Genomic DNA, 12,089 nt, shown 5'->3' with positions numbered 1-12,089 from the left:
CCCTTTAACACCATTTGCTGAGTTATGATACCAATCTCTCGTGGATTGCCAGAGAAAATCCCTCTCCCTGAAACCAAACGCAATAAATTATTTTTCTCTCTATAGTTGTTGAATTACAATAATAATAATAAAAAAACAATTTAAATCTATCAGCATTTGGTTAAGGAGAGTCAATTCGCTTAGTCTATATAACAATAAATAGGGTTGGGTCAAACGTATAGGTAGCTCGATTGGCTGATGAAGAAACATGAATTTAACAAATCTGTTTATATTTTCTAATAGTGATTGAAGAACATGGTTTTGGCCTTATGTGGATTTAAAACCCTGTCTTTCGAATTGCAAAACTTGAACGGATTCTATCTGAAGAGCATCATTTATAGCAAAATAATTCCCTGAAGCTACAATGGTCTGGGGATCTCAGGTGACCATCATCTCCCTTTGTCTGGTGTCCAGAGTTAAAATCAGTGCAATACATTGATAAGAAAATGCCAGTGAACTGTGACCAAATAGGCCACTGGTCAAATAGAATGACATTTAAGAACATTACAAAAAACTGATAAAACACAGAGGCTGTGGATACGCACAGGCTGTTACAGTCAGCTCTCATCAGCAGGGCAATACGGTTCTGTGTCAGTCACTCTCGCTGGCCAGTGACCCCTGGGCCTCTGACATCTCATCGAAACTGCACCTGGCCAGGCCCAGTGGCAACTGGTGATCCAGCCTTGAATTTGGTAGCGACTTCTCACCCACTGCTTTGCTTTAAAGAAGAGTAAACGTTTTTTTCCTCGCTTCATCCAACGCCCCGCCCTGGGTTTCCAAACCACGAAAACAAACGGACAACACAGAACCTTTCAATGCTGTTTTCCTTTGGTTAGCTAATCTTTGGTTAAACATCGGGCAGACTGACAGGCCACACATTGTCACACCTTGGTGGCAGCAGCAGCTGCTTCTCCGTGTCCAGCAAGCGGAGCCCAGAGCAACGTGGAAAAAAACCACTTAAGGAAAGGACTCGCCGAGTCGTAAGGCAGGGAGGGATTCACCGAGTCGGACGTGCTCCTTTTCAATTATATATAAGGTATCGATTTTACATATATACAGCGAGGGTAGAGATATACACACATATGTACATATGCTGTACAGATATTTATTTACAGTTAAGAATATGCTTCGTAGAAGCCTTTAAATAGCAAATTAGGCAATGCACAAGGAATAATCCATTTAATTTTAGGTAACATAGATAACTGTTCTGATTTTTAAAAATATTATATTAGTAGGGCTATAGCCATCTCCAGGAAGGCTAGGAAACTTCTAGAAGTTCTCGCATCTCCGACATTCCGACTCGTCAGCATTTCCACTGTACGCGTGAACCACGCCCACCAGTCTCCCCCTCACTCTCGCTTTCTCGCAAGCACGCTCTCTCCCACGTGTTGGCTTTCGCTTCCTCTTCCCTGAGTTGGATGTCACGCTGGGGAAAACTCAGATTTTGGTTTCTGGACCCTCGGCAATGAGGGGCTGAAAAGAGTTTCTAATCTTGGCAACTTCCGCCGCACACAGATGTCCAAAGCCTTTATTGTACCATTCCGGGGAGTGACCTCTGTGGGGACAAAAATATCAGAAAGTGGGACAGCCTTTCTCCACGTCACGCCACTTTGTCATGGGGGACGGGGCTGTCTTCGTGCCCCGATGACCAGGACACTTGTGTACCCCGCGGGCTGCCTCTCGAGGACCCGAGGACCCAGTATGCGCCCTATCTTTTCAGCACTTACTGGGTGCTTTCAAATGATACTACCTTTTGCCTTGAGTCGGAAAATAGTTTGCCTTTGCATCGGTAAATTTACTCATCCTTTTAACCTATGTAAAGTTTTTGTATGCGATTCTCAGTTCTTTAAGGGATGACAACAAATTTCGGTTTCCTACTGTCACGTGAGAACGGAAGGCCCCGGCAACGCGTCATTGTGAGGAAAATAAAGTGCTGAAGAAAAATAAAAAATAAAAAAGATGCCATCTTTCTGAGACGATTCAGACTGAATTCTAGACTTTACTGAGACGACTCAGTTTATGTCCACCTAGGCCGAGAACCTGGTTGAGCATCACGCCTGCCTCGAAGAGGCTGGATTTAAGCTGGCTTTTTCTTTGCAAAGGGACAGGCCTTCAAAGAAACGCCAGAGAGGGGACTCGCATCTACCGAGCGTCTCCTGTGTGCCAGACTCTAGCGTTTGTGTTTGCTCCAGGCGAGAGGCGCAGACATCTAAGTGTGGGCAAATCGAAAAGAGAGAAGAGCGAAGGACCGCGGGAAAACGTCGGAATTTCAGGAAGGGTGGGGGAAGAGGGAGGCATAAGTATTCGTCTATGAAAGCATGTTAATGGCTGCAGGGAAAGAAAAGTGTAGTGGAATAAGAAATCGGGATGACAACAAACAGGGCCCTGGGGAACGTGCCACGCCCGCTGGGACTCCCAGACCGAGCCGGCCACCCGGCGGAGTTCACACTTACTTCAGGTCTATCCTGCAGATGTGGGTCAGTCGTGACTTGCCGGAGCCACACGGTTCTATTAAGTACTGAGAATCCATCACGATGGCTCGCACGCCGCCCATGAGCGGGGCTTCCTCGTGGTCCACCGAGAGGGACAGCAGGGCGCACATTCCTTTGGGCAAATCGGTCTTCCAGGTCCTGTAGCGAAACAACCCGCACATCAGAGTGTGGCTGACAGAGACGGAAAGGCCTGAGCCCAGAGCTGAGGTTGACACTCAGAGTTTCCTGCTCAAATTCCAGTCCCAGTTACTTGGATTAAGTGTGGCGAAGTTTATACAGTGTAATTCAGAGCAAAGGTCTCAGCCCTCAGACCCGGGGGCTGGAAATGGTCTTGCAGCATCCAGACCTGGTCTTGGAACCGGCCAGAGGCTGCAGAGGCCTCTGCACATTATTAAATGGCTGGTTTTACAGTTTTGGAATTAGGACTCGCTTGTTCTATTCTTCAGTGTAAACATCCATGAAGCACCAGGACGTGCCAGGCTCTGGGAAGCCAGCAAGGACACAAAGATGCACAGTCCAGGAGGAGAAACAGAAATGCAAAGAGCTTGCTAGCACGCCACGGTCAGTGCGGTGACATGGCTAAGCATCGAGCATTCTGAGACCACGTGGAAGGGAAGGGGAGGCGGGAGGTTTCCTGGAGGAGGTGATGCTAACCTCGAGTCTTATGGGGTAAATGAACTGGTGATGCTCAGCTTGAAGAAAACTAGACACATGTGGACGGCTACTCGTCTTCAAATACCCAAGTGGCTCATAAGTGGGAGAAATAAATACCGTGGATTTGAGTCCGGAAGGCAGAGAGGGCGGAAGGCACATCTCAGTTCGGTAGTGGAAAGAGCTGCCTCACAATGTGCACTTCCCCAAAATGGAATGGGCTGTATGAGGAGGTAGTGAGTTCCCTGTTACTGGAGCTATTCAACAATAGAGAGGGCTACTCCTTGGGAATAGGTCGTTGATGGAAGTCAGGAACCACAGGAGTATTTGTGTAACAACCATTTCTACCAGAAAATATAGGTTTTGTTATTATCATCCCAGTTACTGGCATCACAAATCCTATCCCCTTACGTAGCCATCTCATCTATGACTTCGTCCTGTCCTACCACACATGAAGGGAAGCCATTACACGCTCCCAGCAGGAACCTGGGAGTAAGCAAGCCCCACGCAAATGTTCAGCAGCTTCTCCGTGGGTGTGCCTGTTCTCTTTTCGTGCACGATAAAGGGATTAATAATAAAGACTGACAGATGCAGAGATCTGTGGGGATAAAATCGGTCACTATCCCTGGATGCTCCCAAAGTGAGTCAGAAACGTGGCAATCCTGAAGGGATCCCCGCCAGGTGTGTGCACCTTGGTTAGGAGATGCTCTGAAGACAGGAAGTATCTCAGCCCTGTCACTTCCTCCTCACATTGTTCCTTTCCACCTGCTTGTATCATAACCGCAAGGACTTTCTGCTGCAGGAACCACATCTGGTTCATCGTTTATCCCTTTCGGGGCCAAGTTCATTTCCCTCAGAGCCTCCTGGTCCATCCACCTTCTCCTTCATGTCTAGCGTGAACCTTCAAAGTAGTGAGACTCTGCCCGGACCACCATATTTAAAATTCCACCCCCTACTCTCCCTTACCTTACGTATCCTCCTAGGCTAAGGCACCCCATCCCTCTTATTTATTGACTCTCTCTCTAATACAACGTAAATCCCGAGGGAGCAGGGCTGTCTGCCGTGTTTACTGCAGCCTCCCCGGAGCCAACAGCGGTGCCTGGCATAAGGCGATGACGGAACAGCACACTAAGAAACGGCAGGCTGGTGGACGGATGGAAGGAAGGCAGGGGGTCCTGCGCTGGGACTCTGGCCCCCCTTTTCTAAGGGGAGGAAAGAGGCACGCCGTGGCAGGGCGCCACCCCCCTGGCTCCCTCCTGGAACGATTCGATTTGCCGCTTGCAAGAGTGGAGGTGTTGAAGCTTAGCTCGCACGAGATGACTCATGTTCCAATAACTGTGGTAATGGGCCACCCTTATAAATGCTCACATTCTCCATCAGGATCCCAAGGTGGCTAAGATAAACACATGCATTTAGGGGAAAATGACCCTTAAAATTCAAGGTCCCAGAGACCAACTCCAAAGGCATAAATAGCCTATGTGAAAAGTAACCTTTAGTCTGCCATCGAGACTAGTTTCATAAAGAAACTATTTTAACTATACATCTGGGAATTTCGCTAGCGATTCATTTCCATCACCAGTCCATGAGAGGAGAGAGTGTTTGGCATTCGTTATCAATAAGAAAGGATATATTGATTTAATTATATTTTATCTGGGTTTCCAGCATCCCGAATCCCTCGTCTTTCTGATTCAATCCTGACTCACCAGCCCACGTAGATGGCTCTATACTGTGCAAACTTCCTGTCACTGGGTGGGCACCCCATTACAAACCCCGACAGCAGGGATCTGGAACTCAACTCGTAAATCTATAAGAAGCTGTATTTTGACAGGGAGACTAAGACTTGTAAGCCTGGGCAGGCCCTGGAATCTTACTGGAGACCCGAGTGTCTCAGCACCGTGGGACCTTCGAGGCTGTGTGTGCCCAGGCTGCCGTGTGGGGTAATGAGCTCTGCACATCTGAAGCTACACAAAGGAATCCCGAAGTCACACAAACGTGTCTCGAGAGTTCCACGAAGTGGACTTGCTTTCCCAGAGGGAGAAAAACGGAAGCCGGAGAAAAGTCAGGGAGATGCAACTGACGTGCTCTGGCAGAAAGTACAGACTGGATGAACGGCAGCTATTCCTGGGACTCTGAGGAAATGAACAATATTTATGGCCCAATAAACCACACGCTCCGTAATGAAAGGGGCCAGGAGAGAGCCGACGGAGCTGCAAACTGGGTGAAGAAGCAGGAGGTCAGGCATGCAGACAGCAAAGTCAGTCTTCACCGAGGGAAATGGGGGCCGGCTGAGCAGTCCCCGTGCACGCTGAACTTAGGAGAGGGGACCTCAGATCCGCAGCTCGTCATCTGCCTTCAGAACAGCATGTGTTTAACCCCAGGGGCCTGGCTTACCTGAGAACCACGAAGTCTCTGGAAGGGTGGGGGGCCATGGTGTTCAGCACGTACTGATAGATCTCCGTCTGCTTGTCTAGAGTTTCCACAACCTTCCACTGCACGAAGTCCTCGTCCCACAGGTGGCGCTCCCTCAGCACGCGGTTCAAAACCACAGAGGGGGGCGCTTCCACCTCCACGGACGCCTTCCACAGCTTCAGCGGGTTCCCGTCCCCCACCTTGGGAAAGACACCAGCAAGGCTCAAGAGGGCAGCCGGTCCCGAGAAACCTGCCTCGTTTCACCGGGGGCTCGGAAAACAGCCCGGTGACGTACCTTGAGAGAGTGATTAGTGTACCTTAGGTTTACCGTATGAAACCGGTAACCCTTAAGCTTAAAATAATGATGACGATGATCGTAAAAATAATAACCACCAACACGCACAGTGCTTACTGGGTGCCAGGTGCCGTCCTAACCCCTCTTGTTTTTATTATTTATTTATTTATTGTTACCATTTTTATTTATTTTTATGAAATTCATTGGGGTGACATTGGTTAATAAAACCATATAAGTTTTCAAGTGTACAATTCAATAATACATCATATGTGTATTGCATTGTGTTCACCATCCAAAGATGGATCCCCCTCCATCACCATAGATTTGACCCCCTCTGCCCTTACCTACCCCCTGGTAACCACGAAACTGTTGTTTCTGTCCATCAGTCTCTACTTGTCTATCACATTCATTTGTTGCTTTCAGTTTTATATCCCATTATGAGTGAAATCATAAGGTTCTCAACTTTTTCTGTCTGATTTATTTCACTTGGCACAATAATCTCAAGATCCATCCATGTTGTCGCAAAGGGCAGTGTTTCATCTTTTCTCATGGCTGAGTGATATCCCATTGTATATATGTACCACATCTTCTTCATCCAATCATTTATCGAAGGGCATTTTGGTTATTTCCTTGTCTTGGACACCGTGAATAATGCTGCTATGAACATCGGGGTGCATGTAACTTTACGAATAAACGTTTTCAAGTTTTGGGGGGTAAATACCCAGAAGTGGGATTGCTGGGTCACATGGTAATTCAGTTCTTAGTTTTTTGAGGAACCTCCATACTGTTTTCCACAGTGGCTGTACCAATTTACATTCCCATCAGCCGTGTATGAGGGTTGCTTTTTACCCACAACCTCTCCAACACTGGTTATTACTCGTGTTGTTGATGACAGCCTTTCTAACAGGTGTGAGACAGTACATCTCATTTGACTTTTAAATCGCCCTCCTCTGACAGTAGTATTATTATGATTATGTTTTTTTATACAACTGAGAAAACAGAGGCACAGAGAGGCGTGTGACTTGCCGAACGTCACGCAGCTAAGGGACAGAGACCGGATGGGGATCCGGCAGTGTGGCTTCACAGTCTGCACTCTGATTATGTGCAACAGGGCTGCTTGGCAGTCTCTAGAAAGGGTCACAGTCACATGTGTGCCAACCCCTGTGGACGGCGGCTGTTTTTAAAGCAAAACACATGCCTGCTTGTCGGAGTTTCCCCAACCCCCAAGATTACCTTTTTGAAGGCCAGGTCCGTATTGTCTGTGCTGGAACATGTGACCCAACCTTTGAACTTCTCTTTGGCCTCCTTCTGGAGGCCGTGGATGAGATGTTCCAGGTAAGTGTGGAAAGTGGCCCCGCTCTCCTCCAGCTGGGTCCCCAGGTCTTCCAGGGTTGGCGCGTGGACCTCGGCCTCCGCGTACGAGTTACGAGACTGGGCCAGCATCTCAAGCGGGACCTGCACCAATGCATGCACCAAAGAGCAATGCATGAGCTGAAGAAAGGCTGAGACTACTAGTTAGAGAAAGCAAAGTCACTGAGTCAAAAGCCACGTGTGGGCAACAGGCCGAGTGCACGGGGCATGAGATGTTTTTCTAAGGTCAGTGGCAAGGCTGGTGTCGGGGGCGGGGCTTCCTCAGGAAGACAAATATGTTTCTGAGGGATATTTATTACTCAGGGCACTGCAATGACTTCCCACTCGGTCTTTCCATTTTCCTTTCATTTTCCCTTTAATGTATTTTTTATTCATTTTGGCAAAACGTCGGCTCAGGAAACTTAAAGCACATATACTTAAGGGAATCAGCACATGTGACTCAGAATTAGCTTTACCTTTTTAGCACACTTGTCCCATTTACAAATGCCAAATTTTACTACAAAAAGTATGCCAGAAGGCTAGTTCACTGACTTCTCTAATGTATCTGTGGCTATATTCATAAGCTATCGCTGATTGTTAGTTAACAGGGATTGGTCAATATCTCACACACACAACAGAAACACACACACACACACACACACACACAACTTATACACACACATGCTGAACCTAATCAAGTCCCAAGGTAAAATCAAATAGAACCACACACACACACACACACACATTCATACACACACTTGCTGAACATAATCAAGTCCCAAGGAGGTAAAATCAAATAGAATGTAATGGGCTGGCTGGCCTTGAACCTGGCAAGTGAAGGTGATGTAACTGTTCTCACGAAAACTGACGTCGTGGTAAACCCAAGAGTCTTTAACTATCGAGCCTCAATTATATAGCTAGCTCCTCACTTTTCTTGGAGGCAAAGACCAGAGCGAGAGTGTCCTGCTGTCATTATAAAATTAAGAACAAAGAGACGTCAGCCACGAAGGCAGCAACTGTTCCAAGCGTCTCATCCAGTGCCAAGAGCTCTAAGGAAGGAGGTTCAAGCCTTGCACTCACCTCAAAGAGCCGGTCGCATTCCGTGATCATGTGCGCAAGGCCCTGAGCGGCGGCCAGGTTCTCGTTGAGGTCCTTTTGATCTGGCTTCCCGGTGGCATATTTCTTCTGGATGACTCTGAAATTGAAGGAGACGGTCCTAAGCAGATGCTGAAGCAAGAGAGCCCATCTCTCTTGTTTTCCGTTCCTACCCACATGCTCTCCGGAGCACGGACTTCCTCTTTTCCAAATCGGAAGAAAGATCACACATCTCAGATATTCTGAGCCAGGCTAAGAATTGGAATGAAAAGCCTCGGACAAGCACAAGGGCAGGAATAACTGTCGGGGGGAGAAATTAACCTATTTTTCCCAAGTTTGAAACCACTTCACTGTGAGCTGCCATGCTTGGCCCTTGAACCTAGTCCCCCACGCCCTACCACCCCGCTTTTTTTTAAAAATTAAAGATTGTAAAATACAATCTTTGTGTACTTTTTCCCTCCTTCCCACTCACCACAAAAAACAAAATTCTTCAGGTCGTCTGGATCAATATAGACATTCTTCAACGCTACTTTGACAATTTGATGCGTCTGAGCACATGAATTAGGTCATCTCGAAACATTTTCTGATTATAAATTAAATGCTGACAAGTCCTCAAGTTGAAACCCAACACGAGAAGTTTTTTGTTTTTGTTTCTTTCCTTTTCATGAACTGTGGGGAATATCTGGTTTAGGATTACTGTTGCTGCTGAGAGAAACCCACCTGGGGGAGCTTTCTTTCTTCAGTAAATTAAGATGGAAGAGCGAGGGGGCCAGACACACAGCCAGATTCATGGGCGTCATCTGATTCTCTTCCACCAAGTTGACCACGTCGTTGAGGAAGCACAGCAGCGTCTGCAGGACCTCTCTGCTTTCATCCGCCAGCAGCAGGATGGCGGCCTGCACTGCCTGCAGCCGCTGCTCCTTGGGGACATCTGTGGAAAAGGGGGCGCCAGGTCATTAGAGGAGCAGCTGGGAGGAGGAAGTGAGTGAGCTCAACCTTCCTGACCTGAAGACATCATCATCATCAACAATGACGATGACAACTGCTGGTGACAGAAAGAATTGGGTAATTGCCTTGGCCTCACAGCTGGTGAGAGGCAGAGCTGGGACTGGAAGCCCAGCATCTAACTCCAGAGCCCGCGGTCCCCACAGCGAGACGGTCATTGAAAAGGAACACCCTGGCCTGGTTCTCACGCTCCGAGCATCCCACCGGCTCGTCTGCTTTCAAACCGTTTTCCTATTCTGCCTGCAGTTGGCGACAGGCTGGAGAGCTGTCCGCCTGGTTCTCTCTTGCCCACCCTGCCAACGGACAGCTTGTGAAGCACCTCTCAGGATGCCCAAGGCTCGGTGGACATGGTTTGGAGCCCACTGTGTTGGGAGATGCAGCCTCGCCTTCCCCCACCCCTCGTGGGGCAGCCAGGGCTGATGCCGGCTGGGTGCAGTTAACCGTGGGTGATGGGGCTCAGTCGGCTGGCCCTCTGAACTGACACCTGGAGGATCAGCTCCTTGAAGCTCTGCCTGGCACATCTGTCTCTTTCTTGCAGGTCGCCAGGGCTTGGTTTAGAGGAGGCATGTGGCCTCGTGGGGTGACCCAAGGTCACCTGTTCCATAATCTTGAAGGTCATGGAAATTGAGACTGTGCGTGGGGAAGAAGCAGCAGGCTCCCCAAGGTTATGGGGAATGGGCAGCCCCTCTCAGGCCCATTCCCCATCAGGGTGGCCCTTCCGGGGGTGGTGCTGGTGGCAGGCATGGGTCATGCAGGCTTCAAAGGGCATGGGCCCCAGGGCTACGTAGTGAAGGAAAAGGAAAATCATGGCATTGGGTGTGAGGCGCTGCATTTCGCTGCCCGCTGGCTGTGTGGTTTCGGGCCTGACTCACTGCCTTGTTCTGAAGGACGCAGCCAGGAGTTCACTTAGGGTTCGCATTGCTGTCTTTCTGAAAATACCGTGTTCTAGAACAGGTCTCTGCAGTAGGCTGTCTGTGCTCGAAGGGGTGGGGAGATATGCTCGTGACGATCAATGATGGGTGGGAAGAAAAGATTACAGTTTTCAGTGGCGTTGATGTTTCCTCTCAAACTTTAAAACTACCGATTGCATATGTTTTGTAATGTGCACGTTGGGTCACAGTATAGCACGATACATTTATATTATTAAAAATAGATCAGTCCACATGCTCAGATATATACTACCAGTAGAGGTGCATAATAAAAAAATGAATGGGAGCCTGCTGCTCTGGAGGGGCTTTGGTGTGACTTCTGCCCAGGTCTTGCCCTCTCTGTCATTGTACCCCCCAGGACCGGGCGCACTGCTGGCTCCAGGCAGCCAGCGAGTCCAAATTTTTGGAAAAACATCATCCTGAACTCAGCATTCTGGGATCCCCACCCCCACCAGATCTACAATGTACTGGCAGAAGGTAGATCTGGGTTTAGTAGAGAAGAGTCATTTTTGTTCAAATTAGAGCAAAACCTTTTTCTTTTTTCCTTGCTTTTGCTGAAACAGAACTAATAACTTGAAGCTTGTCATCAAAGCGTTAGAAATGCAGCTTGAGCCATTAAACTGCTTTTAAATATGCTGCTTTAGGTGGATGTCTACTGTAGATGTTGTCTAACTTTAGATTGCCAACTTTCTCTTCCATGCCAAAATTTCTGAAGTCATCTGTCAAGGCTACATATTGTCTCAACTTCCCTCTTCTACGCAGTTGATCCTTTATCCCTCAGAAAATATCTTCCGTCCCTTATTTTCTAACAAAAGTGCTTGCGAGGGCCAATCATTAATCCCTGGCTTCAGCATTCATTGGGTGCCATCCATCTGACCTTTCTGTTACAGGGACTCTCCTGGGGTTCCTGCCTCTTCCTTGGCTCTTGGGAGACTATCCTGGATCTGCATCCCAAAGTGCTGCTAACCCGTGACCGTGTGGATGGCCAGCAGCACGTCAAAATCAACATCTGGTTTATTCTGAATACCCTTCTCCTCCTTGGCCCCAAACGGCTCCCTCGTCCCTCCTTCCTTTCTATATCCTCCCAGTCATCAAGCCTTAAAACTATAGGGTTGTCTTTCATCTCTCCATTCTTCTCCCTCCTGTAGACCCTTGGGTTTCAAATATTTTTATTAGCCATCCAACACTCTAATGAATAATTGGATGAAAATCCGAGAAGTAACACAGCTAAAATTAGAACGGCTCTAGAGAACGAGAGAAAATGTTTCTCCCTTCTCAGGAGTATTCTGGAAACTTGAACTCCATCCACGGGACATTGTACCTCCAGTCTCGCTGCTGCAAGCCACTGAGGGTAATCTAGAGTCTCGATTAATGTGCTAACTCCCTAACCCTCCATCCTCGTCCAGTCCAATACCTCTCGTTCGCCACAGATTCATGGGTCATATGGACGTGCACCATTACGGCCGGCACCAGCCGGGTACTTCCTCCTCTATGAGGAAGCACACACAGTGTTCAGGTGTCAGCTCTGGAAAGCCGGGCCCTTCCTTCAGACCCAGGGAATAACCATGTTGGCCTGACCAAAAATGGCAACTCCACTCCCCTTTCTGGTGATTGATTTAGGGGAGAACATGGAAACCATTTTTGTCCTATAGGACCAAGATAAATGCGAGGAACTCCTGTAAATTTATCTCCCTGATAGAAAGAGACGTATGTCCGAGGAGAAGCCCTCTGTCCTCTTCCTGCCTTTGAATATGATTTTGAGAAGACGCGACAATTCTAAATTGCAGCAATCATACTGTGACCTTGCAGAGATCGCCGAGAGAA

At 48.1% G+C, this 12,089-nt stretch overlaps 1 protein-coding gene across 1 annotated transcript in view; it reads right to left on the bottom strand.

Moving 5' to 3' along the window:
• Positions 1-1,124: 1,124 nt before the first annotated feature.
• Positions 1,125-12,089, bottom strand: part of STARD13 (StAR related lipid transfer domain containing 13) — a 160,209-nt gene continuing 149,244 nt past the window's right edge. Inside the window, exons 10-15 of the mRNA XM_015592396.2 lie at positions 9,052-9,262; positions 8,317-8,431; positions 7,120-7,341; positions 5,574-5,791; positions 2,493-2,669; positions 1,125-1,594 (exon numbers count right to left, since the gene is read on the bottom strand). Coding sequence (XP_015447882.1) covers positions 1,477-1,594; positions 2,493-2,669; positions 5,574-5,791; positions 7,120-7,341; positions 8,317-8,431; positions 9,052-9,262 — 1,061 coding nt within the window. The 3' untranslated portion in view covers positions 1,125-1,476. The remainder of the gene's footprint in view (positions 1,595-2,492; positions 2,670-5,573; positions 5,792-7,119; positions 7,342-8,316; positions 8,432-9,051; positions 9,263-12,089) is intronic.

This window comes from Pteropus alecto, unplaced genomic scaffold, assembly GCF_000325575.1.
Source record: "Pteropus alecto unplaced genomic scaffold, ASM32557v1 scaffold16, whole genome shotgun sequence".
NCBI classification, from domain to species: domain Eukaryota; kingdom Metazoa; phylum Chordata; class Mammalia; order Chiroptera; family Pteropodidae; genus Pteropus; species Pteropus alecto.
This window is presented reverse-complemented; position numbering and strand designations above follow the sequence as displayed.